Genomic DNA, 24,213 nt, shown 5'->3' with positions numbered 1-24,213 from the left:
GTGTGACAGACAGCGATAAATAAGAAAGTTCAAGTTTTGAACTATTTTTTTAGTTTATTACGAAAGAAAAAGTTTAATATATTATGCAATATCTCAAATCATGGCTAATTAAACAACTAAATGGTGTCCTGTGCACGTACATAGACAATTTAGATCCAACACAATTCAATCTTGGCATAACGTCAGGTAAACCTAACCTTTATATAGTAATATAAATTTCTTATTTTATTTTAATAGGTGAACTTGTCCTGAAAAATCTTGTAATAAAGAAATCTGTTTTAAATGAGTTTCTACCATCAGTTCAGGCAGTTTATGGTCATATAGGTATATACATATACATTTTTTAATTAATATTAGACTTTTTTTATGAGTGCTGAAATATATAATTTATTCTAAGTATTAAATATATACTTGAATATAACCGCATTATTCCATTTAAATTTTTTATGAAAAGAATTTTGTTTTAATACTTATGTTAATAATTTTCTTGTTCATTTAAAAATGTTGATTTTAGCAAGATTAAAAATAGGTTTACCATCGTCTATGAATTTAAGCAGTGTGGTTTTTGAAGTAGCAATTGACGGATTATACATACTGTTAGAACCAAAATCCCAAGTCGAATACAATGAAGAGAAAGAAAACGCTAAAATACAAGCAGAAAAACAAAATCAGTTGGCAAATATAGAATTAACTAGAAAACAGAAACGTGAGGCGGCTAAAAAAGAAGAGGGTTATTTTTCAAGACTACGTGAAAAATATTTAATGATGGCCGTCAGGAATATAGAAGTACGCCTCACAAAAGTTCATATTAGGTATGAAGATAGAACTATAAATCCTGAATTTCCTATTGCGATGGGTGTGACTTTAAGTCGTATACTTGTTGAAACAACTGATAAGAAATTTCTATCGCATGAAGCTACTGCAGATCCATTTGAAGATATGCTTAGAGCTTTTAAGGTTCGATTTTTAATCTTAACCCTTGAACGTACGAATGTAACATGGACGCTATATATTACGCAATAATCAAGTTGTTAATTTAATGATTTCCTCAATTTGCTTCTTTCTCTTTCTTCACACTTCCTCACAGTGTTGGGTCTGAAATACAACTTCTGTAAATGTTCCTATCGCTATCCATTTTTCGCCAACTCTTTTCAATGCCAATCTTATTACTGTCTGATGCTCTTGTTTTGGACTTTATCTCCTCTGGCTTTCCCCACTATTTTCTGCAATTAGTTCTTCTAATATTGGCTAAATTTCCGACTCATAGGTGAGTGTGGGTGAATGAATGGTTTTGTATAGACGTAATTTGGTGTTTGGATTGTGTTTTTAGAATATTGTTCTTACAAGTATGTAGTAAGACGATAAATTACAAAGTAATTGAATCTCCAAGTTTCTTTTCTATCTCTCACATTACACAAACATCAATTTATCAACTATTACACTTTGTGTATTAAGTAGTATTAGATTACCAGCTTGATTATAAATTCGGGTATATATTTTTATACATACTTTGCCAAAAAGGAAAATTTTAACATAACGTGATATTTGTTAAAGGGTTAAAGATTAAATCTCTTTTTAATTGTACTATAGCGGGTTTAACTGAAGTAATTTATTTAAGGCTATTACACTTGAGTCGTTAGCAATTTATTGGAATTCCGATTCGAAACTTTATAGGGATCTTAAATATGAGAAGTTAGTCGAACTGCTACAAAATGAAATTACGACGCAAGGTTATATACCTAAACATTATACATACAGTAAGTATGGTTATTGTTTGTTTAATTTACTTTAGTACATTATTTTAATTTAAGAATATCACTATTAGTAGCAAAAGTATAGTGTATGTAGAATGTTATACGTTGCGCTGCGGTAAAGATTTCCAGATTTTCCTGTCCTGTAGGTCACTTTTCCCATTTTTCTTAAGCTTTTTTAAGCGGCTTTCTTTGATTGATTGTGTGTTTGCGTTTATTCTGTTTCTTACTACTTTTTATTTTTCGTATGTTATTGTGCCTAATCTGTTAGGCTAGGATTTTGGATTTCCACAGTTAGATCCTTCACTTTTTGAGTGAAGCCTTGGGCTTTGTGTTGGGTCTTGCATTTCCTAATGTGACTCTTCAGTGTCTGTATTCTATTTGTCGATATTTTTTTCTCAACTGTTGGTTGGGTTGGATCGTGTCTCATTACCCATTGGGTCGACATCAGTGAATCCAATCCCATCCATTGGTTTTCTACTCTCTGTATGTTAAAATTCATTACATTCAAATACTTCAAATCTTTGCAAAACTGGATTTTATTGTTAGTTTTAATTGTAGAATAGTCCATAAATTTATATAAAGAGAGTTTTTTATTTAGTTTTAGAACCTATATATTTTATTGCACGAGTAAAGTTAAATCCACGACCAGACAAAGATAAGAATCCTTTTGTAACTCCCAAAGTTACGGCCTATTGGGCAATACCACATCTTGAATTTTGTAATAAAATATCCATACATAAATCGATAATAAATTTTATATGTAACATATCTTTAAAGCAATCAGCAAGCAACAATATCGAGATATAATTGGTTTGGTTGATGCCATGTCATTTGTGGAACGTGGTAAACCGTTCAGAAAATTTCGACCAAACGTTCCTTACAAAGGCCATTACAAGGAGTGGTGGCATTTTGCGTATAATTGTATTTTAGAATCTGAGGTGCGTCGAAAATTTAATAATTTTGATTGGAATCATATTTCGGGTCATTTGAGAATGTGTAAAGAATATGAAGAGTTGTATAAACAAAAAATCCAATCGAAAAAAGTAAGTGGTTTTGACGATAACAGCAAGATATCAAGAAATAAAATTTTTATAGCTTAATCCTGAAACTGAAAAAAAAATTAAAAATTTGGAAGAGGTGCTAGATGTGATGAATATCGTATTGATACGTGGAAAGGTTATAATGGAATTGGAAATGTTAGCGAAAGAGGAAGAAAAATTGGATTGGTTTTCTACTTGGTTAGGTATACAAGAAAAACCAAAGCGCTTAGACATAGGTAAACATAACAGTTATTTTCAAGTAACTCTTAATTTTACATTAAAAGATTTTCTAATTACAATGTTTGGTTTTAGCTGCCATGATACGTACAATGACCCCTGCAGAAAAAAAGCGTTTCTACGAAGACATAGATTATAATGAGAATGTACCTGACCCAACTCAACCGAAGAACTATGAAGACATTTCCGGCAACTTTCTCTTAGAAAAGTTTGTAATAAAACTGTACAACATGAACCACAACATTTTGCTGGCAAAATTTTTGGACGTAAAGTTGAACTTGGTTATGCGTTCATCAGCAAATGCATTAGCGTGAGTATTTATTAAAATCGTACATTAATATAAAAAATGATATTTTAGCGTAAACGCAAAGATAAACGCAATATTAATAACTGGATTAAATCAAGGTGTTTACAAAGAACCAACATTAATGTCATGTAATCCCGCCGAAGACGGTGCCCTATGCAGTGTTTCTTTTGAAACAAATCCCCTGAACTCTAAATTTCCACTTAAACTATACGCATCCATAAAACCAAGTACAGTAATATACGATGCTGTTACTATTAATACTCTTATGGATTTTGTTACTATCCCTCGTTCTACAACACTTCAACAGTAAGTGTTGATTATGTTCACTAAAAAAAGAATTTACTTATTTTGTTCCGATTAGATTGTCAGATGTGGCATCTTTCGATAATGTAAAATACCAATCATCTGCTAAAATACAATACGCAATTGATAATCACAGCCAAATCGATTTGGTAATCGATTTATACGCTCCATATGTGATTATACCATATGCCGGACATTACAGCGGAACAGAAAATGTAATAGCAATTAATTTGGGACGTGTGAAGTTCGTTTCAATTGCAGCAGAAAAATCGGCCATAAAAGAAAAGCAACGAAAATATACCCAAGAAGAGTTACTAGAAGCCCTCAAAGCGGAAAGTTATGATAAATTTATGTTGAGTTTTTCCGATTTCCAAGTGCTATTGGTGCCTGGATACGAAGATTGGTTACCTATATTGAAAAAATCCCCAAAAACAAAGTACCACGTTCTTTATCCAATGAATTTGGACATGGAATTGTATATTTGTTTAGTTGATTTTGATCCAAGATTACCAAAATGTAAAATAGAGGGTGCTTTATCATCTATATCGTTAAATATAACTGATTATCAACTTGTTTTAACACTTGGCTTAATTAAGAGTATTCCTTTTCCTCAAACGGAAGAAACTGCTCCAATCCGTGTCTCAAAGGATAATTTTGTAATTATTGAGATCTATTTTATTGTATATTGTATATTATATTTAATTAATTGTAGGAAGATTTAAATGTTGTACGCCCAAGCTCACGTTACTTGAATGTGGATTATAAAGCAATGGAATCAGCTATTGAAGCCAAGGTGAAAAATAAACCAGGTGTACCCGCCCCACAACATACAAGTTTGGACTTTGACTTTTTATTTGGCGGTATAATCTAGATTTATTTTTTTCAAGTCTTTGAAAAACATAATTGTACACAAATAATTTATTATTTGAATTTTTAGAACTAAGTGTTAACATTAAACATCAAGAATATGGTCAAAGCCCAATTCAAGACGTAGCAAGGATATCTTTAAAATCATTAGCGGCTATTTTTAAAGTTCAAACATACGCACAAGTGATTAACTTAGAGTTGGAAAATTTTGCTTTTAATACATACCATAAAAACTTTGAAGTTCCGATAGTAGTTACGTCGGGAACATTCATAAATGATAAAGTATTTGAAATTAAATTTTTAAAGGTAAATAACTAAATGTGTTTGTTGGATGTATCTCTTAACTTATGATCACTGCTCCATGTACCCCACATCCACCATAATTACTAATTATTAGATAATAGTAGTTATTATCATCTTTAATATATTTTCTATAGGTTGATAAAAAGTCACCAGATTTTGCGTCTACTTTTAAAAGCACCGAAACCTTGTTAAGTATTGAAGTTGATGTAGTAAAAATAAAATTACACCAAGAAATCCTACAAAGTTTAGTAAAATATGTAAATGATTTACAAATCCAATGTGACGAAGTACTTCGAGATGATAAACCTGTTAGACTAAGAGCCAGTTCATCATCTGTGAAGATGGCAAGGAAATCACTAAACAAAATGCTTTCTGCTTCGCAGGCACATATTGATTATAGTGATACTCCATTACAGAATTTTTTATTATGTAATTTATTTCCTGTTACAATTTACAGAAAAATCAAGAATATCGTTTCGTGGATCGGATACTCCAAATATTTTAGTGAAATTGGAGGCATCACTACAGGAGTTTCAAGTCACCTTAGCATCTGATTTTGGTGATATTACATCTCTGACAGTTAATAATGTTGTGGCTCAAATAATTATTAAAGAACCCTATACTCAAGTCAATGCTACTTTGAAAAACATTGACATAAAAGATTTATCGCCACATACTAAATATTTCCAGGTAAGCGTTTTGTACAGATTGCAGAATTCCTTCCACTTTCTCCAGAAACCTTTAACCAGAGATTCTAGTAATTCTCTCAAACAGAAAATGCTAGGTTCAAAACATCGTACTATTCAGAAATTGAAATAACTTGCAAATTAACAAAAAATGTTAACATTTTGTATCAAATCAATCGAAATAGATTTTGTATTGAAATATTAAATTCATTGACATTTTCCAAAATTCCAGATTATCAAAGTTTTATCAGACGAAGTAATAAATTTCAACTTATTTCTTTACGACAAACTAATCGATACATCTCGACGTGAAGATATGGCTGCTTCAGTTTCCATTGGTCACATGGAAATCGTATTTCTGAATTTTTACGTAGCGAGAGTGCTGGATTTTGTTAATAAATTTACACAAGCCAGAGACGCGATAATCGAAGCTTCTAAAGCAGCTGCCGACAAAGCGAAACAAAACGTAGCCAGTATGTACGAAAATGCGACTCAGATGTTGATTACCGTTGATTTAAAAGCACCCAAAGTAATCATTCCGGAAAAGTCGTATAGTTTTTACGGTCTTCAGTGTGATTTGGGAAATTTAACGATAAAAAATAAATTTTTGGACTTGAATATAATAAATGAAAATACCGGAAGCAATGTTGTTATTGATGAAATTGTTTTGAGATTGTCTAATACACAAGTATTCAGAATTGAGAGTAATAAGGACTTAAACATACGTCATAGTATAATTATTGTAGAGCCGGTTAATTTTAACTTGAAGCTTAATAGAAATCTTTCGGCTTCTTGGTATAAATCTATACCTGACATTCAGGTCAAAGGACATTTCGAAACAATTCAGGTAATTTATTTTAAATAATGTTTTATAAAGTTTTTTAATTCTTCAAAATTTAGGTCGTATTAGGACAAGCGGATTATGGTGTTGTTATGGTTACACTTATTGGAAATTTAGAAGAAGGAAGCCCACAGTCAGCAGTTGCAACTTCAGAAATTAAACCAATTCGTGAAATACCGTCCGTTATTGCTGAAACTGCGTGTAGTAAACCAGATGATTCGAGTAGTGCTGATATTTCAATTTTTATTAAATTTAGCTTGATTATGACGAACTTTAGTATTAAATTACTTTCTACTGATGATTATCTAAAGGTACGTATTATTTAGAGAATGTTTTTTCTAGAATCGATTGATATTAATTAATTATTTAGAATCCCCGATCTTTTAAAACTGCTCGAAGTAAATTTGCAACGGTATCCTTTGAGGATTTTTGTATTAAAGGTCGGATGATGAGTGACGGAGTCCTTTATGCATCAATTGTACTTGTTGATTGCGTACTAACAGACACAAGAATTGGAAGAGAAGGCGCGGTAAATAAGATGTTTTCAAAAACTTTCCACGCTGATATAGATTCCACTGATGCTGGTTATAAAAGTATGGTAGACATTATTTATCAAAAGAAAGAAGATCATACATATAGTAAGTAAAATTGTTTTATTATTTACCTCTTCAATATTCCGAAATATTTGAAAAAATGTAAAACTTTGATCATTAGTCGATTTAAAAATATCAGAATTTGATCTGATATTGTCTATGGAATTTCTACTGACGCTTCTAACCTTTCTTTCGTCGGTGAATGAGGATTATAGCGATGCAAACAACACACTGATGCAAAATGTTAATGCTTCAACAACTAAAATTACAAAATCACTTAATCAAATTGAAGCTGAAAATGTTGAATATTCAACATATAATGTGAAAATTGAGAAACCTGACATAGTTTTGGTGGAAAATCTAAATAATATCAACACAAGCGCTATTATTATCAACGTAAGTATTTCTTTTCAAGAAATTTTAAGAGTGCTATTAATTTATTTTAAAAGTTCGAATTTTTGGTGAAACAATGCACGCACGAGAATAGAAAAGTTATAAACGGTATAGTTAAAGATATTCAAATGTACACATGCTGTTATAACCCAACTGAAAGAGAGAAAACGAAAAATCATTTAATGTTACCGTTTACAGTTAATATTGCAGGCGTCACACCGGAAGACAAAGGTTTACATGCTGAGGTAAAAACTCTAATTTCATATTCAAGTTACTACTCTATAAGTAAAAGTGATAAATTAATTATAACTAATAAATTATTAGGTTTGCTTAACTGAAATTCGTATAAAAATTTCACTCGCAACGATACAATTATTAAATCGCGCCTACGCAGCAATGTTTTTAACTGAACAAGATTCAAAAATGGATGGTGATAACTTTACGAACTTGTATAATTTATGGGAACCTAAACCGTACAATGAAAAACAATATTGGTTCTTTAAAACAAGTAAGTAATAAAAAATTAATTATTTTTCGTCAATTAATCAAATTGTTAATAATTATGAAAATTGTATATGGTTAAAAATAGTAATCACCAGTAGTGAATATACACTTAAATTACCAATTAACGCCATATAATCCTAAAAATCCTAAAAGACTCTAAGTTTGGCTGAGGTAGCATCTAGGCACTAAAAGGTGATGATTAACTTTTGGTTGATATAATATTAATTGTAGAACTTCGGCTTAATCCACTATATTTATTCATTTTCACAATAATCAGGTGAAGTCATAGATTCTTTATCCTACATCTAGCCGAGGTCGCTTGCGGCCGAGACACTGCAAGAAGTTGATCAGCTTTCCGCTGATATAATGTTATAGAACCTTGACTACAAGTGACCTCGGCATAGTGAACAAAAACTATAATAATCAGGCAAAATTATGGATTCTTTACACTACATTTAGTCGAGGTCGCTTACGGCCGAGGCACAGCAATATGTTGACTAGTTTTGGGTTAGTATATTATTGTATATTATTGTAGGGTTGGTATATTAATTGTAGAGTCTAAGCCATCAACGACCTCGGCTTAGTCAACTCAAATTATAATAATCAGGCAAAGTCATAGAGTCGCTTGCGGCTAAATACTGCGAAATTGAACCGAAATTGACCAGCTTTAGGTTGATGTAATATTAGTTATAGTGAGCGATTTCAGCTTTGCCCATTCATCAAAACATTCACCCTTTTCCAAGCGTTTGATGATTTCCAGCTTCTAATTAATGGAGAGAGTAACATGTTTTCTTTTCTGTCCAGAGTTTTTATCACTTGGCATTTTAGAAACGAATAGTCACAAAACAGTCTCTTTTTTACAATGAACTGTTTTCTGGCGGTCTTTGACCATCCACGAATTTTGTCTACATTTTCTTATTTCTTGCAAAACTTTGGCTTCCTGTATAGTTTTTCCTCTTTTGATGTTCAAATAGTTAAAGTTAAGATTTTTTTTTGAGCAGATGATACAGAAGATTCTATAGAATACATTCGTGGTGCATTAAATCCAGTTTCTTTTGAGGGGAGAAAATATGAAATGTGTATAATAAGATTACCCAGTTTTATTGTAACTCTAGAAATAGGAGATGGTAACGCGGCAATGCCTGTAGTAATGTTACAATCTAGTTTCGAAGGAAATGCTCGAGATTGGAGCACAGATGTAAGTAATTATTTTCATCATAAATCTTACTTAACATATTTTGTTGTAGATGGTTATTGATTCAACTGTAACCGTACAAATAGTTTATTACAACAGTAATATCGCTGTATGGGAACCTTTAATTGAACCTGTTGGTATTTTCACTGATAACGGCACATTATATCAGCCATGGGAATTAAAATTGTATGTTTGTATGAATAACGAAAACGGTTCAAGTACTCAATTGGCACAAGAAGGCGAAGAAATACAATTGTCTGGTATACCGAAGATATCTGTTGGCTTTTCATCAAATTCGAATTTAGAAATAACCGTATCTAAAGCTACTTTGGAAGCTTTCTCGAATTTGGGTCAAGCCTTTGCTGATGAGGCCGATTTAAATGCATTTAAACCATCACAACGTGATAATCCTCCGTATAAAATTATTAATAGATCTGGTTTAACGGTGAAAATTGATTGTGATCACAGTAAATTTCATGTTTATCAACAAGCTGGGGAAAAATCAATTATTATGGAGCATGGAGTCGAAGTAATTTTACAACATAAAGAAATAGAGCGACAAGATTATTCTGTAAACCAAATTTTTCAAAACGCAAATATTCCTGATAAGAAGCTGTATATAACGGTAAGTTGATATCCGGCATTACAAATAAAATGCATTAATTTTACCTTTCATGTAGGTGCTTCAAATGCAATGGGAAATTGAGTTAAATTTAACTAGGCCCGATACAAGATTTTTTTCTTTAAATTATCGAGATAATAGGGATATTTGGGGTATAGTAGTTACTATGGTAATAGAACAAAGTACGTTTAAAGTAATTCTTAGCAGCATTGTCAAGGTATAATATAATTTAACTTTTTATATTTATTTTGTTCATAATCTGAATTTATAGATTTACAATCATCTTCATCTACCAATTAATGTTTATTGTATAACTCCTAATGAACAGGAGAAAGAATTTGTTGGTTCTATAGAACCAGAAGAAACATTTTATGTTCCGGTTAATGCCGTTTATACACCTACATGCGAATTGTTTTTTTCAATTCAAAAATATTCTGTAACTACTCAACCATTTGTTTGGAAACATCTATATTTGAAAGTAAATCAAATTCAATTGTTACAATGTTCACCAACAACGCTATTAGGACATTCGGAGCCATTTGTAATCAAGGTAAGATAAAAAGGAGTTCAAGGAATGTTATCATTTCTATTGTTTATCTTTTTCTTTAGACAATAAGTAATATTGAACAAATTTACAATGAAAATACAGTTAAACGTACTATGAATAGTATTTTATGTAACATACACATTCATCCTTCAGTATTATTTCGAAATTATCTTCCATACAAAGTTTCCATAACCGTGCAAAACATTGATGATGAATTTTTAGTTGAACCGGGTTGTACTTTACCCATAACGAATGGGATTCCAGGTGCTTCATACCTAGTGGTTACAGTAAGAAATACAGTGTCATCAAAAGAAATATTAAATTTAATTTGACACTCATAATCTTTTAGATACCAAATTATTTGGATAAAGGGTGGACTTGTATTCAACATATTCCAGCAAGTCCACCTCACTTTTCAGTGTGGACATTCCACTGCTACGATAGTACATTAAACGTCGTTTTAAATTTGGGTCTACATTGCGTGGAGGACAAAGGTCCACTATTAATGACACTTTATTGTCCGTTTTGGATGTTAAATAAATCTAAACTAAATATAGCCTATAAGGTAAGTTGTTGTTTTAATATTTAATTTTAAAACCATGATGTTATTTTGTTGTTATAAAGTTTGTTCTTCGTAAAACTTAGTCTGTCAACTAAGATTACGTTGATCTATATCAAGATCGTAAGAAAATGTTGTGCCATAGTTGCAGCATATTTGCAGACCACTCGAGTTAAATTAACCGTTAATAGCTAACGTTCATCTTCGATTTCTTTATTATCATAAACCGTCATAAATTCGATCAAACCGTCCTCATCGAAAGGATTTTCTCGCCGCAATTCATCGATGTCAGCCGTTTACAAGTTGTTAAGATCTTCAACACCAATTGCATTTGATTGAATCATTTCAGAACACACAGTTTGATTTTTGTACTACGACACTTCCACTTTTGACGCATGCTGTTAAAATTTTTTTTTTCCAACAAGCATTTAAGTCAAGTGGCACAACTGTTTGATAAAAAGAGGTACAGAAATATTTGTGTAATAGAACCCATAATCATAAGCTTTCCCTAACTACATAAGTTCGGAGTACAGACTGCAACTGAATAGATCTAAATGTCATTTGATGATTATAGACCGAGCGGGTATAGTACCTCGATCATTGCAGCTAATCTATGATATAGGGGTTAAGGATGGAATCTGGGTAGAAAAATAAGAGATAGCGGTGACTCAGAACAAGAAATAAAGAAAAGAATGGGAATGAAGAAAACTTTCGGGAGACTGGTTAAAATCTGGAAATACCACCGTATCCGCAAAGTAACTAAAACAAGCATTCTGAAATCTTTAGTATTTTCTATTAGAAAATCCTGGACCATAAATGCTGCGTGCCGAAGGAGGATTGAAGCTTTTGAAATATGTTACCGAAGAATGTTGAGAATACGGAACAATACGGAAGGACGGCTTTGAAAAACTCATGATTTAGGGGAAGATTGATGGCAAAACGTTAAGAAGTAGCTAAAGTAAAGGATTCAACAAAGATGTCGATTTCCCAAGTGACGCACACTACACATGGAAAACATAAAGGCATGGCGAAGAATCACCACACAACCTCTATGAACGAGACATGATGTCCAAAATTGGACACTGTCAAAATTTGAATTAAAAAAATTTCTTTTTGGGTGGTCTAAGTTTAAAATTGCTCCGATTAATTGATAACCAATAAAATAACTTTTTTATTAATTTTACGGTATATTTTTATTTTCTCATATTTTTAGACTTGCCTTGAAAATTTTAATGTTATTCACCATCCAGCTAATTTTAAAGGACCAATACTGTTTACATTTAGTGCAAAAAATTATTTTGTTGCAAAAAAAACTGCGATAAGGATTGAATACGGTGGGGAATGGTCGGATAAATTTTCAATAGATGTTGCTGGATCTTCAGGTGTTATAATTTGTAAATATGATTTCAAATTTTATCAGGTAAATACTCATATTTAAATAACATCGAAGTTAGTTTATCTTTTATATTTCTTAGTTTGGTATTAACATCGAGCTTGCTAATAATGGTTTAACCAAACAAGTCACATTCACACCTTATTACGTTCTCATTAATAAATCTCCATTTCCACTTGAGTGCCAGGAGCACAATCGACCTAGAGATGCATGGACAACTGTAAATCCCAACAGTTGTGCTGCTTTATGGCCTGTTGGCGATTTTGATGACAAACTTTTACGAATGCGAGTTGTTGGCACAAGTGCAGTATCTCCACCATTTTATATCTCTGATAGTCATAACACCGTACTAAAACTTGCTAATAAGGTATAAAATTATTTTTCGATTTCCCTTAATTATTATTGGTTTTTTTTTATAGTATGGTGGAATTCACGTTGATGTACAAATTACTGAAGGTGCTGTTTATATTACATTTGCTAAATATGAACCAGGAATGGCAATAGCTCTCATTATTAATAACACAAGGAATACATTAAATATTTGGGAAAAGGATACTGTTCAATTACTGTAAGTTAAAATTAAACTCCTTGCAAGTTGATGATAACTATTTTTAAACCCAGCAAATTAAATCCTGGTCATCAAATGCTTTATTCATGGTCAAATCCATCGAAAACGAGGGTTATATGTTGGGAAGCTGGTTATAAAAGAGAAATCCAAGACGATTTAAGAAAAGATGGTTATGGTGATTATGAAATAGCCGAAAATAACCATGTATATTGGACTTCCTTTCTCGATGGAATGCAACGCACTCTTTTATTCACCTGTAATAAGAAAGTGGCTAGAAACGCACAATGTGCAGATATTTTTGCAAACATCGATCAAGAAGTAACGTTCTCAATTTTCGGACTTGGTCTTTCCATAGTAAACAATAATTTAAAAAAAGAAATAATGTATATTGCTTTTGCTAACAGTGGTGTTATTTGGGAGACTTGCAAACACGGCTCGTATCGTTATAAACAGATGTCATCTAAGGAAAGTGCCGCAATAGAGGCTGCTTATAAACAATATTTGTGCATGAAAAGTATTGAGCCGAGGAAAGGGAGGATGGTCGTCGATTTAGAAACTGAAGTGAACTTTGAAACTCTTAGAATGTTAAAACCACGCTCGAGAAAAATTCGGAGGACATTTCTGCATGGATTATGGTTTCAAATGTCAACAAATCCTTATATGTTACAGTTTCATGCTAAAATCAATAGGATTCAAATTGATAATCAATCTTATGGTTGCATGTTTCCAGTTGTGTTGGCTCCTGTATCACTACCGAAAAGTGTTGCTGGAACTGATAGTATGTTAATAATTTAGTCAATATTTAATGTTTGTATTAATTAGTTACAATATTTATTTTAATTTTTAGTACACAAACCCTTTGCTGAGTTGAGTATAATGCAAAGGTTAATCAAACACAGTCAAATAAAACAATTTAAATATTTTAAATTGTTTATACAAGAATTTGACATAAATGTGGAACTTGGTTTTATTATGGCTGTCTCAGAGGTATTTCAAGCATCTGAAGATACTTTAGACAAACAGGTCTGAAATAAAAAATTATTAAAATGATTATTTCAAGAAATTATTTATATTAAAATGTTTTAGAAAGCGTATTTTTTACTTGATGCCGACTTAGTAAATAAGCCTTTATATCAACACGTGTCCCATCAATCTCAACATGAACAAAAAAGCTTTTATGATTTATTGCATTTTTCACCGTTGAAAATCCACATGAGTTTTTCATTGGGTAGTGCAGGTGGTGCTCATTTATCACCAAATGTTGTTAGCGTTTTGTTGCAATCCGTTGGTGTTACTTTGACTGATATGCAAGGCGTTATATTCAGGTAAAAAGCATGACGAGATTTTTATTATGTTCAAATTTAATGTTGTTTATGTTTTTAGAATTGCTTACTTTGAAAGAGAATATATGTTTTTAACCCAAAAACAATTGATTGGCGAAGCTGTTAGTCATTACGTTAAACAGGCTGTAAAACAACTCTATGCGCTTCTATTAGGATTAGATGTCCTTGGAAATCCTTATGGTTTCGTGCTTGGAATTACGAAAGGTGTTGAGGATTTATTTTATGAACCATTCCAGGTAGAAAATGCTGAATGCATATGTGAAGTAAGTAAAGTGTAATTTATTCATAGGGAGCTATTCAAGGTCCGGGGGAATTTGCTGAAGGTCTCGCTCTTGGGGTACGCAGTTTTTTCAGTTATACAATCGGCGGAGCAGCCGGTGCAGTAGCTCGAATCACCGGTGCTATGGGTAAAGGAGTTGCTGCGTTAACATTTGATAAGGAATTTCAACGTAAACGAAGAGATGCCCTCGCTCGAAAAGCAACCGTGTCTGAAGGAATTGCAACATCCGGAAAAGGACTATTCTTGGTTTGATGATAATCATTATATTTGATCGATTTTTGTTTATTTTTTAATTATTTAGGGAGTATTTCATGGTGTAACGGGTATTATCATAAAACCGATATCCGGTGCTAAACAAAAAGGAATTGGTGGATTCTTTCAAGGATTAGGAAAAGGAACTGTGGGCTTGGTTGCTCGACCAACAACTGGGGTAATCGATTTTGTAAGTGGTTCTTTGAATACAGTTAAACGGTAATACTCACATTTTTTTAAATGTTCTTTTATTAACCTCGTTTGTGACAGAGTAACCGACTTAACAGCGCAAGAAGTTAATCGATTACGCCCAAGTCGATATATTTATTTTGATGGTTTAATTAGACCTTATAACGAAAGAGAAGCGATTGGAAACAAGATTCTTATTGAATTGGAAAAAGGAAAATTTGCATTAACTGATATGTATCTTCACCACTTTTCCATTGTTGGTAAAAAACAAATACTAATGCTTACTGATCAAAGATTATTGTATATTAAACACAATGATATTTTTGGCATTTGGCAAGTAAGTAAAAATGTTATCTTAATGCAGATAACATAATAGCATCTATTTCTTAGTTATGTGTAAGTCATTTGGAATATTTTATTTGCCATTTTCTAGGCAGAGTGGTCTTATACATGGGATGAGATCAGCATGCCACCAAAGGTAGTACCAAAAGGAGTGTTGGTAATGTCTTCAGATCAAAAGAAGAAAAAAAAATTATTTTCTCGAGCAGATCTCGGTAAAACAATAGTGATTCCTGATGCTAACTTTGCAGAGTTTATTTGTTTAGTAATAATTGAGGTGCACAGTACACATTATTCCTAAAAAATGATGTAAGTGTGTATCACATTTCTAAACGTTTTTATATTTGTAAACACTTTAGTTTTTTAAACTTGTTACTTTGTTTAATAAATGTTTAATATCAAAATAATTTAGTTTAATATAGGTTTCTAGGTATGTCAGAAATTTTATTATCCCAAACATTCGTTTTACTTATGTTAACTAGGTTAAAGGTGGGTCCACATCAACAAATGTTATTTCATGTTATTCATGTTGTGGCGAAACTTTTGTTGTTTCACTTGCGTAGTCAAAGGTACATTCTTGGAATATTTCGAAGATTTATACGCTTCGCACTGATTAAACACAAGTATATATATTTTTTGAAGTCTTGGTTTTCATTAAATTATTATGAAGGATTATTATAATGACACCACATTTTTGGGTTTGTAGCAAAATTGTTTTTTTCAAATCGAAACAGCTTAAATCTTGCTAAATACATTTTCCATAACTCTCTTTTCTCTACCCAACCCAACTCAACGAAGTTGGTGGTTTTGTATGTGGTAAACCCAACATATTACTCTCAACTTTTTTAGAAACTCCCTCTAAAATTCGGCCTTAGCATCTAATATCAACATAAAGAAAGTTATAGTTACGGAATATTATGAAATCCTTATTATATCTCCTCTTCTATACTTTTTATTATTGCCTTAAAGTTTTAGACACATTTGAAGTATGTCAGTCAGGAGAACACCACCTGTATTATGAATATTAGCGATCCGTCATACAATGATAATAAGAATGTTCAGGTTTTGAAGTATTATTTTTAGTTTGGCATAAAATAAAACCGTATTCGGTTAAAATAAATCATGAGTTTCAAATCATGGTTCCTCAAACATGTGAATTCACTCCTAGTCCAATACATAGATAATTTAGACCCAAGACATTTCTCTCTTGCTATAACGTCAGGTAATGTAAAATTAACCTTTATATAACAATATAAGTATTTTTTTATACCCCATTATGATCTATTTCTTTATGTTTATATTTAGGTCAACTTGTACTGAATAATCTTGTAATAAAGCCATCCGTTATAAATGAGTTATTACCAGCCGTTCAGGTAGTTCATGGTTGTATAGGTATAAATTTAATTTATTTTATTATTAATAGTATTAAATATAGACTTTGCCACCGCTTCATCTACGTCATAAAATTCACAATCTTTTGTTAAAAAAATAAATATAAATGGTTTTGCGGAGGGAGATCCTTTCTTAAGACTTGCGTGTCGTTAGCAATTTATATTCAATCGATTATTTTTTGATTTTTAATTTTAGGAAGATTAAAAATAGTTTTCCCATCATTCGTGCATTTTAGCACGTCGATTTGGGAAATTGAAATCACCGACTTATTCATATTGTTGGAACCCAACCCGCAAGAGGAATACAATGAGGAGAAAGAAAACAAAAAAATCCAAGCAGAAAAACAGAAGCAGTTGACGAAAATTGAATCAATTAGAAAGCAAATTCGGGAGGGGGTTAAAAAAGAACGTTTTAAACCGATAACAGGTCTTCTTGAAAAATTCATAATGATGATCATCAAAAATGTTGTAGTAAATATTAGAGGAGTACATGTTAGATTTGAAGATAAAACTACGCATCCTGAATGTCCTATCGCAGTGGGTATGACTTTAAGTCATATCCTTGTTGAATCAAATAAAGATAAATTTGTGTCTGTTGGAGCTACTGCTGGTGCAGTTGAGGATGTCCCTAAAGCTTTTAAGGTGAGTTATTTTACTCGAACTAGTTATGTAAGTAATCGTACCTTCGGCGTACTTTTGGAAAGAAAATGGTTGGTGACCTTAACTGAAGTTGTATTTTTAGGTGGTGACAATTCAATCCATTGCAATATACTGGAATTACTATTCTAAACTTTATAGGGATCTAAAGCCAGAGTTGTTAGTGGAACAGCTACGCGATGAAATTGCTACAACACAATATAAACCTAAAAATTATACGTACAGTAAGTATAATTATTATTTGTTTAATACGTAAAAAGCTTATTACAGGAATATGTGAATTAAACTTTGGTGTGTACCAAAATTAGATAACAGATAGTGTGCGTTTTCCTTAAAAACCTTGTATTGATGTAGATCTTTTTTGTATGAGGATTGACGTAAAGGTTAAGGGTGGACCAAGCAAGCAAGAAAGTGATCCAAGCACAACTCGCCATGAATTTTAACACATTTTTTAACGTTTCTTTTTGTTCAGTTTTAGAACCTATATTTTCTCTTGCAAAACTAAAATTAAATCTACGACCCGATAAAGATGAGAATCCTTTTGTAATTCCCAAAGTCACTGTCTATTGGGAAATGCCACCACTTGAAATTTGTAATAAAAAATTTATACATAAATCAATAATAAATTATATATATAACATATTTTTAAAGCAATAAGCAAGGAACAATATCGAGATGCAATTGGTTTGGCTGATGCCATGGCTTTTATGGTTCGTGGTAAACCGTACAGAAAATTTCGTCCAAACGTTCCTTACAAAGGCCATTACAAGGAATGGTGGCATTTTGCTTATAATTGTATTTTAGAATCTCAAGTGCGTCGAAAATTTAACAATTTTAATTGGAATCATATTTCGGGTCATTTGAGAATGTGTAAAGAATATGGGGAGTTGTATAAACTTAAACTCCAATCGAAAAAAGTAAGCTATTTTTCGCACGAAAAGACGATATGTAGAAATAAAATGTTGTAGCTTTCACCTTACATTGAAAAAGATATTGCTAAGTTGGAAGAAGGGTTAGATTTAATGAACATCGTGCTGGTACGTCAAAAGATTTTAACTGAACTTGAAATTGCTGCGAAGAATAGAGGAAAATTGGCAGATCGATTGAAAGATAGGTTTAGTCGATCTAATAAAGAAGATAAACAGCCAAAAATGTTTGACATAGGTAAACATTAAAATAAGTCTTATTTATTTTCAAATAAAATACTAATTAATTTAATTTTGATTATAGTTGCTATGATTCGTACAATGACCCCCGCAGAAAAGGATCTTTTCTATCAAGAAATTGACTATAATGAGAATATACCTGATACAACACAACCGAAGGATTACACAGACATTGTCGCTACATTTGCATTAAAAAAGTTTATATTAAAACTGCATAATAATAATCACATCGTTTTATTGACACAACTTTCTGATATCTTTGTGAATTTGGCGATACGTACATCAGCAAATGCAGGATCGTGAGTATTTATCAGGATCAATCATAAAAATGGTAATGAAACTAACACATTATAGCCTGACTGGAAAAATAAAGGAAATATTAGTAACTGGAGTAAAACAAGGTACATACAAAGAGCCAACGTTAATTTCAAATAATTCCACCGAAGACGGTTCCTTGTGCGATGTTTCTTTTGCAATGAATCCATTAAATTCGAACTTTATGTATAAATTACACATTTTCTTAAGGCCAATACATATAATTTTCGATGCTGTTACTATTAATACTATTGTGGATTTTGTTACTATTCCTCGTTCTTCAACACTTCAACAGTAAGCATTGATTAATTCCATCATAAATTTTCCAAATATTTATTTAATTATTTCAATTAGGTTGTCAAATGTGGCATCATCCACTATTAATAAAGTAAAATTCCAATCTTCAGCTAAATTACAATACGTAATCGATAATCACAGCCAAATCGATTTGACAATTGATGTGTGGGCCCCATATGTGATTATACCATTTGGTGGGCATTACACGGGAACTCAAAGTGTTATAGCAATTAATCTAGGACATGCGTTGTTTCTTTCAATCGATGTAACAAGATCAACTATAAAGGAAAAACAACAGAAATATACCCAACAAAAGTTAGTAAAAGCGCTAATAGAAGAAAGTTATGACAAATTTATGTTGAAGTTTACCGATTTCCAAGTCATAATAGTGCCGGGGGGCAAAAATTGGTTAACCATATTAAAAAAATCCCCAAAAACAGTTTACCATATTCTTTATCCACTCACCTTGAATTTGGAAGTTGATATTTGTATGGTTGAGTTTGATCCTAGATTACCAAGAGTAAAATTAAATGGTGTTTTACCATCTTTGTCGTTAAATATTACTGATTATCAACTTGTTTTTATACTCGGATTAATTAATAGTATACCTTCTTCTCAAAAAGAGGAAACTTCTGCAATTGTAATTATTTCAAAGTTAGAAATTACCGGGAAATGTTGAAGACTTTATCGAAGAATGAAATTGTTATTGAATTATTAATTATTTAAAATCGATAATTGATATGTTAAATTCGATATTCATATTTCCCGGTAAATGTGCACATTTCCCGAAATTCCACGTAATACACAATTAATTGCAGAAAGAGTCACAATATAGACGACCAAGTTCTCATACTTTTAATGTAAGTTATAAAGAAGTGAAACTAGCTATTAAAGACATTGAGGAAACTAAAAAAGAAGTTATTCGTCATCCTCAACACACAAGTTTGGAAGTTTACTTTGTGTTAAACGGTAACGTATTAAACTCTTTAAAAAATGTGATTATACTTAATTGATTATTATTTGAACTTTTAGAAATTAGTGTTAATCTTAAACATCAGGAGTATCCTCGAAGCCCAGGTGAAGATGTAGCCAGAATATGTTTAGAATTATTGTCGCTTACTTTTAAAGATCAAACGTACGCTCAAGAACTTAACTTAGAATTACAAAATCTTATGCTTAATTCGTATCATAAAAACTATGAAGTTCCAATAATAGTTACGCCAAAGACGTTCTTAAATGATAGGGTATTTGAAATTAATTTTTTAAAGGTAAATAATTAAATTTAAAGGTAAGTTTGATATATATATTAATATTATTTTATTTTTTGTAGGCTGATGAAAAATCACCAGATTTTGCAACCATTTATAAAAGTACCGAAATTTTATTATCTGTTGAGATTGAAGTAGTGAAAGTAAAATTACAGCAGGAAATTTTACAAAATTTAGTGAAATACGCAACAGGATTAGAAATCCATATTGAAGAGTTGCATAAAAAATTTAAACCTTCACAATTAAAAACCACTTTATATGTGAATCAGTTAAAGAAATCTGTAAGCAAAATGTTTTCTCATACATCGCAAGCTCATATCCATGATAGTAAGTAAAGTAATAAATAATAAGTTTCAAATGTAATTAAGTTTCTGATTCTGTGATTTCCCATTCTTTTTGACTTATCTTTCATTCCTTTAATATGTAAATTATTTGATTGCTTTCATAAGTTGCAGATAAACCAAAAATTGCGATTCGTGGATCGGATACTCCAAACATTATATGTCAATTGAAAACATCACTACAGGAATTTCACGTCACTTTAGGATCTGATTTGGGAGATTTTACATCTCTAGCAGTTAAGGGTATTATGGCTGAAATAATTCTTAAGAAGCCCTACTTCCAAGTTAGTGTGATATTGAAAACCATTGATGTAAAGGATTTATCACTACATACTAAGTATATGCAGGTAAGTCAATTATAGTCTTAGGTTACAGCTTTTAGTTCTTAGGTCTTAGATTAGCATTTCTCAACCTTCTTTTACTCTCTTAAATATTTATCAAAATGCATTTATATTAAAATATTATAACAAATTTGTTGTTTATCAATATTTCAGATTATCAAGGTTTTATCAAAAGAAGTAATAAATTTCAACTTCTTTTTTTATAATAAATTCTTCGATACGTCTCGCCGTGAAGATATGGCCATTTCAGTTTCTGTTGGTCAGATGCAAATCGTACTCCTGGCTCTTTATGTAACTAAAGTAGTGGATTTTGTTAATATATTTACAAAAACCAGAGAAGCGATAATCAAAGTTTCCAAAGCAGCCGCTGTTAAAGCAAAGCAAAACGTAGCTAGCATTTATGAAAATGCGACTCAAATAGTAATTAAGGTCGATTTAAAAGCTCCCCAAGTAATTATTCCAGAAAAATCGACTAGTTTGTATGGTCTTTTGTTTGATTTGGGTCATTTAACCATAAAAAATGAATTTTTGGATTTCAATATAAGAAATGAGAATACTGGAAGTAGTGTTGTTGTGGATGAAACAGAATTGAAATTGTCCAATGTCCAAGTATCCGTGATTCAAACTAATAAGAAATTAGAAATACGTCATAGTATGACTATTTTGAAACCGTTTAACTTTGTCTTGAAATTTAAGAGAAATCTTTCGGGATCTTGGTATAAATCTATACCTAACATTCAGTTCAAAGGATATCTTAAAGGAATTGAAGTGAAGTTTTAAGCTATTAGATAAATGTTTTTGATCTTTTTAATATTTTACGATTTAGATTGTGTTAGGACAAACCGAGTATGGTCTTGCTATTGCCACAGTTTTAGGTAATTTGAGTGAAGTGAGCCAACATTCATCAGTTTCATCATCAGAAATAAAGCCAATTCAAGAAAGAGGGCTCGTCAATGTTAAATCTAAGCAGATACAATCGCAAACAGCTGATAATATAGAGGAAGTTACAATTGTTGTTAAATTTAGCCTTGTTATGGATAACTTTACTATAAAACTGTTTTATACTGACGATTTTTTGAAGGTACGTCTCACTTATTTGTTTTTATTATATTTGATTAATTATTTAATAAAATTAGAATCCCCGGTTACTTAACGCTGCGCGTAATAAACTTGCACAACTGTCCTTTGAAGATCTTTGTATTAAAGGTCGAATGCTGAGTGACGATAGCATTTATGCATCAGTCGCACTTGTCGATTGCGTACTTAAAGACACAAGAATTGAAAAAGGAGATATGTTAAATAAAATGTTCTTAAAAACTTATCACGCTGATATAGATTCCGCTAATACCAGTTATAAAAGTATGATAGATGTTATATTTCAAAAGAAAAACGATCATATATATGGTAACTAGAATTGTTTTACTAATTTTAATTAATTTACTAAAAACTGAATTTCAGTCGATCTAAAAGTATCAGAATTTACTCTGATCTTGTCTATGGAATTTGTATTGCAACTCCAAACATTTCTTTCCACGCTGTTACCCGAGGAATTTTCACCCCATCCTAATACCGATACGGTGGTACCGGAACAAAGTATATCACGTATTAAAATTACAACATCAACTAATCAGATTCAAACTGAACAAGTTATAAATGCAACCGTTAATGTCATGGTAGAGAAACCCGATATAGTACTAGTGGAAAATTTAGATGATATCAACACAAACGCTATTATTATTAATGTAAGTATTTGTTATTAGTTGTGCAATAAGAATTTTAAAATTACTATATAATTTGTTTTGAATTTTTTGAAAGTTTGAATTCCTAATCAAACTGTGTACGAGCGATAATAAGAAAGTTATAAATGGCTTAGTTAAAGATATCCAAATGTATACATGTTGTTATAACCCAACTCAAAGAGAGAAAACAACACATTTTGTGCTATTTCCGTTTACACTTAATATTGCAGGCAGTACACCTGAAGGAAAAGGTTTACATATTGAGGTAATTAATGCAATTTCGACATACTACTTTAAAGTGCAACATTTATAGATGAAATCTTAGGCAATCTAGAGCAGTGATTCGAAAACGCTACAAATAAAATTTACAAAATTCCTTAAATCATATTAATTATTTATTTATTAGATTTGCTTGACTGAAATACGAATAAAAATTTCACCCACCACGACTCAATTATTAAATAGGGTGTACTCAGCAAGGTTTGTAATGGAACAAGATTCAAAAAAGGAGGACGAGACCTTTGAAAACATGTTCGATTTATGGTCTCCTAAACCGTACAATGAAAAACAATATTGGTTCTTTAACACAAGTAAGTAATAAGAAATTAATTGACTGTCGATTTAATTTTATTTTTTCCCCATATTTTTATTTCCAAACAATACTTTTATATGTTCCTAAATTACGTACTACTTTTAACAGGTGTTACAGAAGATGCTATTGAATACATTCGCGGTGGAGTATATCCAATTTCTTTTGAGGGAAAGAAATATGAAATGTGCATAATTAGAGTAGCTCGTTTAGTTTTAACTCTAGAAACAGGAGAGTTAAACGCCGCAATGCCTATATTGATGTTAGAATCTTGTTTCGAAGGAAATATTCGAGATTGGAGTGCAGACGTAAATAACTAATTTTATCACAAATTTTTAATTTAGTATAATATTTTCTTTTAGATGGCTGTTGATGCAACTATAACGCTACAAATAGCCTATTACAACAGTAACTTTGCTGCGTGGGAACCTTTAATCGAACCTAACGGTACTTTCCATGAGAATGTCACAATACATCAGCCTTGGGAATTAAAAGTGGATGTTTCTAAGTATAGGGAAGATGCTTCAAGTTTACCATTTACGCATCATGATGGAGAAATAGTATTATCCGGGCAACCGAAAATGTCGGTGATCGTTTCATCAAATACTAATTTAGAAGTAACCATATCAAAAACTACATTAGAAATGTTAACGAATTTAGGTCAAGCATTTTCTGATAAGATCGATTTAACAACATTTAAACCACCTCAACTTGACAATCATCCATATAAAATTATTAATAAATCTGGCTTGAAGGTGAGAATTGATTTTGAAAAAAGTAAATTTTCTGTTTATCAACAAGATGGGGAAAATGAAGTGATTATGGAGCATGGAGATGAAGTAAATTTACAACTTAAAGAAAGCGATAGAGATGATTATTCTTTAAATGAAATTCTTGGAAATTTGAATATTATTGATAAACGTTTATATATAACGGCAAGAAATTAATTTAAACATAAATGGTCATATATATTAATTTTATTTTTCATCTAGGT

At 31.3% G+C, this 24,213-nt stretch overlaps 2 protein-coding genes across 2 annotated transcripts; both read left to right on the top strand.

The window, feature by feature from the left end:
• Window positions 1-3: 3 nt before the first annotated feature.
• Window positions 4-15,516, top strand: LOC111419322 (intermembrane lipid transfer protein Vps13-like). Its single transcript, XM_071194675.1, has 37 exons — window positions 4-186; window positions 238-324; window positions 515-957; window positions 1,619-1,757; window positions 2,353-2,472; window positions 2,532-2,797; window positions 2,850-3,030; window positions 3,107-3,341; window positions 3,390-3,644; window positions 3,700-4,297; window positions 4,354-4,501; window positions 4,579-4,814; window positions 4,946-5,210; window positions 5,269-5,501; window positions 5,730-6,344; window positions 6,398-6,649; window positions 6,709-6,976; window positions 7,053-7,327; window positions 7,381-7,569; window positions 7,649-7,832; window positions 8,830-9,026; window positions 9,076-9,648; window positions 9,704-9,862; window positions 9,917-10,195; window positions 10,255-10,479; window positions 10,542-10,757; window positions 11,965-12,171; window positions 12,227-12,511; window positions 12,564-12,712; window positions 12,766-13,490; window positions 13,560-13,735; window positions 13,799-14,037; window positions 14,096-14,291; window positions 14,345-14,581; window positions 14,637-14,806; window positions 14,858-15,113; window positions 15,210-15,516. The coding sequence occupies exons 1-37, from the start codon at window positions 84-86 to the stop codon at window positions 15,414-15,416; spliced, it is 9,588 nt and encodes a 3,195-aa protein (XP_071050776.1). The 5' UTR covers window positions 4-83; the 3' UTR covers window positions 15,417-15,516.
• Window positions 15,517-15,895: 379 nt separating this feature from the next.
• LOC111419400 (intermembrane lipid transfer protein Vps13-like) lies at window positions 15,896-24,166 on the top strand. The gene is made up of 22 exons (XM_071194673.1): window positions 15,896-16,337; window positions 16,421-16,507; window positions 16,703-17,148; window positions 17,249-17,387; window positions 17,636-17,755; window positions 17,815-18,080; window positions 18,132-18,327; window positions 18,394-18,628; window positions 18,684-18,938; window positions 18,999-19,581; window positions 19,760-19,910; window positions 19,974-20,209; window positions 20,272-20,536; window positions 20,665-20,897; window positions 21,045-21,659; window positions 21,718-21,972; window positions 22,028-22,295; window positions 22,350-22,633; window positions 22,707-22,895; window positions 23,037-23,220; window positions 23,331-23,527; window positions 23,582-24,166. Exons 1-22 carry the CDS (start codon window positions 16,238-16,240, stop codon window positions 24,164-24,166), a joined length of 5,889 nt encoding a protein of 1,962 aa, XP_071050774.1. The 5' UTR covers window positions 15,896-16,237.
• The last annotated feature ends 47 nt before the right edge of the window (window positions 24,167-24,213 follow it).

This window comes from Onthophagus taurus, chromosome 2, assembly GCF_036711975.1.
Source record: "Onthophagus taurus isolate NC chromosome 2, IU_Otau_3.0, whole genome shotgun sequence".
NCBI lineage: Eukaryota > Metazoa > Arthropoda > Insecta > Coleoptera > Scarabaeidae > Onthophagus > Onthophagus taurus.
The sequence above is the reverse complement of the archived record's forward strand: the minus strand, read 5'-3'. Positions and strand labels throughout refer to the sequence as shown.

What these genes read in the sequence shown, in the direction of transcription:
- LOC111419400 (XM_071194673.1), top strand. Translation starts at nt 16,238, where the DNA reads ATGAGTTTCAAATCATGGTTCCTCAAACATGTGAATTCACTCCTAGTC. An exon ending in GGTAGTTCATGGTTGTATAG is followed by an intron (nt 16,508 to 16,702) that starts GTATAAATTTAA and finishes TTTTAATTTTAG; the next exon opens with GAAGATTAAAAATAGTTTTC. An exon ending in ACCTAAAAATTATACGTACA is followed by an intron (nt 17,388 to 17,635) that starts GTAAGTATAATT and finishes CTTTTTGTTCAG; the next exon opens with TTTTAGAACCTATATTTTCT.
- LOC111419322 (XM_071194675.1), top strand. Translation starts at nt 84, where the DNA reads ATGCAATATCTCAAATCATGGCTAATTAAACAACTAAATGGTGTCCTG. An exon ending in AAAAAATCCAATCGAAAAAA is followed by an intron (nt 2,798 to 2,849) that starts GTAAGTGGTTTT and finishes AAATTTTTATAG; the next exon opens with CTTAATCCTGAAACTGAAAA. An exon ending in TATTTTATGAACCATTCCAG is followed by an intron (nt 14,292 to 14,344) that starts GTAGAAAATGCT and finishes ATTTATTCATAG; the next exon opens with GGAGCTATTCAAGGTCCGGG.